General features: G+C 42.7%; 1 protein-coding gene across 1 annotated transcript; it reads left to right on the top strand.

The window, feature by feature from the left end:
• The first annotated feature begins 553 nt into the window (after positions 1 to 553).
• LOC138870688 (uncharacterized) lies at positions 554 to 2769 on the top strand. Its single transcript, XM_070148516.1, has 5 exons — positions 554 to 703; positions 1166 to 1324; positions 1439 to 1710; positions 1981 to 2446; positions 2515 to 2769. The coding sequence occupies exons 1-5, from the start codon at positions 554 to 556 to the stop codon at positions 2767 to 2769; spliced, it is 1302 nt and encodes a 433-aa protein (XP_070004617.1).
• Positions 2770 to 4857: the final 2088 nt, after the last annotated feature.

The raw sequence follows: 4857 nt of genomic DNA, 5'->3' as shown, positions 1-4857 counted from the left end.
ATAAAGCTCAAGAAACATGACACTACTTTCGGTCTGGGATATGAGTACACTTGGGAAGAATTCAACAACTGGTCACCACCATGGCACAGTCCTTACTATCCACTGGAGCATCCAATACCACATCTGGAGCAGACCTTCCAACCGGCCGATATTCTTTATGGGTCAGACGAAGAAGAAGCACTAGCATCGATGAAGAACTTGTTCCTAGAAGACAATGACATGGACTATTGTGTTATTCTCGAGGAGGAGGGGGAGAAAGACCCTTCCATACAGGCCGTAAGTAGAGGGGCACGCCTCAATAACTGGACCATCAGGACAACCAGAGCCCGACAAGCCTTGAGGTAGCAAGGCTAAAACAAGCACCATGCATTGTTTTTATTTACTAAATGATTTTCCTTTCGCATTTTAATTCCCGCAATAAGATCTCCAATGTTCAAAACGATTATGCAATTTATCAAAGCATTTTGACTTTTCTTATGAATCAACACTCATTATTATTTTTCTCTCATTACTTTACTTATACAACATTACTATTACTTATCTTGATGAACCAATGACTGTGACATGCAATGAGAGAACACAACAAACATACATTGATTCAGAGGAAGATGACATACCAGAGGAGATTGTCAAAGAAGTTGATAACAGACTTAAGTCCAACCTGGACGAGACCGAAGTTGTCAACCTGGGAGATGCAGAGAATGTTAAGGAAACACGAATCATCGTTCACCTATCGCCATTAGAAAAGAAAGAATACACAGAATTCCTGAAAGAGTATGAGGACATATTCGCCTGGTCGTATGATGACATGACTGGTCTGAGTACGTCTATTGTGGCTCAAAAACTGCCAACCGATCCAACGTGTCCAACGGTAAAGCAAAAGCTTAGAAAGTTCAAACCTGATATGAGTTTGAAAATCAAGGAAGAAGTCACTAAGCTGGTCAAAGCTAAGGTTCTCAGGGTGGTAGAATACCCGACATGGTTAGCCAACATCGTACTGGTACCAAAGAAAGATGGGAAGGTCCGAGTTTGTGACGACTACCGGGATCTCAACCGGGCCAGTCCAAAAGACGACTTCCCTTTGCCGAACATACACATCCTGATTGACAATTGCGCCAAGTATGAGCTACAGTCACTCATAGATTGTTTCGCTGGTTATCATCAGATCTGGATGGATAAAGAAGATGATGAGAAAATGGCTTTCATTACATTGTGGGGAATGTACTGTTACAAGATGATGCCGTTTGGCCTGAATAATGCAGGGGCCACCTACATGAGGGCCATGACTACCATTTTTCATGATATGATGCACAAGGAGATTGAGGTATATGTAGATGATGTCATCATCAAGTCCAAGAAGGCCTCTGATCACATGGAAGATTTGAGGAAGTTCTTCAATAGACTACGGAGGTACAATCTGAAACTGAATCCCGCGAAGTGCACATTTGGGGTTCCTGCTGGAAAGCTGCTTGGATTTATTGTGAGTCACCGAGGAATAGAACTGGATCCATCAAAAGTCAAAGCTATTCGAGAATTGCCACCACCAAGGAGCAAGAAGGACGTGATGAGTTTCTTGGGAAGATTGAACTACATCAGCCGGTTTGTAGCACAGTCTATAGTTATCTATGAGCCAATCTTTAAAATGTTGAAGAAGGACGCTGCTACCAAATGGACCGACGACTACCAAAAGACCTTCGACAGAATCAAGGAGTACCTGTCAACACCACTAGTCTTGGTCCCGCCCGAGCCAGGTAGACCCTTATTACTCTACCTTGCAGTATTGGATGGAGCTTTTGGTTGCATTTTGGGGAAGCATGATGAAACGGGGAGGAAGGGGCATGCCATTTATTACCTCAGCAAGAAGTTTACCCCATACGAGGCCCAGTATTCTCTATTAGAGCGCACATGTTGTGCTTTGACTTGGGTATACCAGAAGCTGAGACATTACTTCTGTGCCTATACCACATATCTCATATCAAGGATGGATCCTTTGAAGTACATCTTCCAGAAGCACATGCCTACTGGCAAGCTAGACAAATGGCAAATCCTGTTAAGTGAATTTGACATTGTCTACGTGACTCAAAAGGCAATCAAGGGACAAGCACTAGTAGATCACGTTGCCGAGAATCCCTTGGATGGAGAATACGAACTCCTGAAAACTTATTTTCCTAACGAAGAGGTATCCTTCATCGGAGAAGACATTGCAGAATCCTATGACGGTTGGAGAATATTTTTTGATGGAGTGGAAAACTTCAAAGGAGTTGGCATAGGAGCAGTCCTAGTATCAGAAACCGGTCAGCATTATCCAATGTCTGCCAAACTCAGGTTCCTGTGCACCAACAACATGGCAGAATATGAAGCTTGCATCTTAGGTCTTAATATGTCCATTGACATGAACATTCAAGAGTTGCTAGTGATTGGAGATTCAGACTTACTTATACATCAGGTACAAGAAGAATGGGCAACCAAGAACTCCAAGAATTGAGAAAGTGGTTCACAAAGACAAAATTCCAGCATGTTCCCAGAATCCAGAATGAGTTCGCCGATGCATTAGCTACCCTGTCGCCTATGATACAACATCCAGACAAGAATTTCATTGATTCCATTCCAGTAAAGATCCATGATCAACCAGCTTATTATGCCTATATTGAAGAAGAAGCAAATGGAAAGCCTTGGTTTCATGACATCAAGGAATATTTGGAAAAAGGAGAGTACCCTAGAGTTTACAAACCCTACTCAGAAACGCACACTTCAGAGGTTGTCCAATAATATTTTTCACAGCGGAGGAATCATGTATAGGAGGACTCATGATCTAGGATTATTAAGGTGTGTCGACGCAAAGGAAGCATCCAGGCTACTAGAGGGAGTTCACGCTGGGACCTGCGGTCTATATATGAATGGTTTTGTCTTAGCCAAGAAGATACTCCAGGCTGGTTACTTTTGGATGACTATGGAATCAGACTGCATCTAGTATGTCCGAAAATGCCACCACTGTCAAATACATGTAGACATGATAAATGTGCCTCCAAATGAGCTTAATGCAATGAGCTCACCATGGCCGTTCGCCGCCTGGGGAATGGATGTTATTGGACCAATTGAGCTTGCTGCATCCAACAGACACATGTTTATCCTAGTGGCCATCGACTATTTCAGCAAATGGGTGGAAGCAGCATCCTACAAAGTCGTGGCAGACTTTGTCCGCGATCACATTGTTTGTCAATTCGGGATTCCAGAGTCGATCATTACTTATAATGGCTCCATCCTCAATAGTGACTTGATGAAAGCTATGTGTGAAACCTTCAAGATCAAACACAAAAATTCCACAGCCTATAGGCCTCAGATGAATGGAGCTATAGAGGTCGCCAACAAAAATATCAAAAAGATATTGAGGAAAATGATAGAGAAGCATAAAAAATGGCACGAGAAGCTATCATTTGCTCTATTGGGGTACCGCACCACCGTTCGCACATCAACCATGGCAACCCCCTATATGTTGGTTTATGGTACAGAGGCAGCCATTCCCGCTGAGGTAGAAATTCCTTTCCTAAGGATCATACAGGAAGCTGAGCTTGACAATGCAGAGTGGGTGAAAAGTCGTTATGAGAAACTAGACCCTATAGACGGAAAGTGAATGAATGCAATTTGTCATGCTCAACTCTATCAGAACAGAATGTCCAGAGCCTTCAACAAGAAAGTCAAGCCGAGACAGTTTACACCAGGGCAGCTGGTGTTAACAAAAAATTTTCCGCATCAGGATGAAGCCAAAGGGAAATTCTCTCCCAACTGGCAGGGTCCATACATGGTTCATCGGGTTCTAACAAGAGGAGCCCTCATACTTGTAGAAATGGTTGGAGAAGTCTGGCCAAAGCCGATCAATTCAGATGCAGTTAAGTGTTACTATGTGTAATCTTTATGCTTTCTGTATACGATGTAATTTGAACTATGCCTGACCTGATTCCCGTTTAAGAAGGGATACGTAGGCAGCCCTATGGGTTTGGTCATAATTCAATAAAATTCTTATTTCCCCCCGCAATTGGAAACTGGGGCAAAATTTTGAGGAGGACCCTCAAAATTCTGGAGTAATTTCAGCCAATCGTCGCAAGCAACAGCCAGAAGCATCAACCCATTAAACTGGAGCAGAATTTTGAGGAGGACCCTCAATATTCCGTAGCAAGAGAGGTTGCAATGTCCCGAACCGCATCACAATTATCGATTCATCTAAAAAATTATTATTATTATGTCATATTTTTACAAAATCATGCATATTACTGAAATTGCTTTATTTAGCAACGCTACCCCAATGATACATACAGTATTACTAGATCAAAGCTGAGCAAGTCAAACAGGTGCCAGCGGGGATACAAACTAACCTTCCCCCTTTACAAAACTCACAATTTTTCTTTGGATGCAAGCATTTGAATTGTGAAATCATCAAACATACTATACACTAACGAGACAAACATTGTTCAGGAATACAACTCTCAGAACTATTGCACTTACCCACATCTGCTAACCACACACACCAATGACATTCCGTATGTCACAAAGTCCCCAGCAGTCACAATATCGCAATCTACTATCAGCTAAGGGGGCTCTATTACCATTTGCCATTTTTTGCATTGCATAAGGCTACCATTCTACCTTTCGAGACTAAACTCTATCTCCTCCATCTGCCTTTTTGCACTACATAAGGCTACCATTCTGCCTTCCGAGACCAAAGGCTGTCCCCATCTGCATTTCTGCATTGCATAAGGCTACCATTCTGCCTTCCGAGGTTAAGCTCTACCTCCAACTGCATCTGCATGGCTGAAAGATTGCCACATACTGCATTGCATGGCTGAAAGATCGCCATATACT

The sequence above is a fragment of the Nicotiana sylvestris genome, chromosome 6, assembly GCF_000393655.2.
Source record: "Nicotiana sylvestris chromosome 6, ASM39365v2, whole genome shotgun sequence".
In the NCBI taxonomy this organism is placed as follows: Eukaryota; Viridiplantae; Streptophyta; class Magnoliopsida; order Solanales; family Solanaceae; genus Nicotiana; species Nicotiana sylvestris.
Note: the sequence above shows the minus strand (reverse complement) of the source record. Positions and strands in the feature narration are given on the sequence as shown.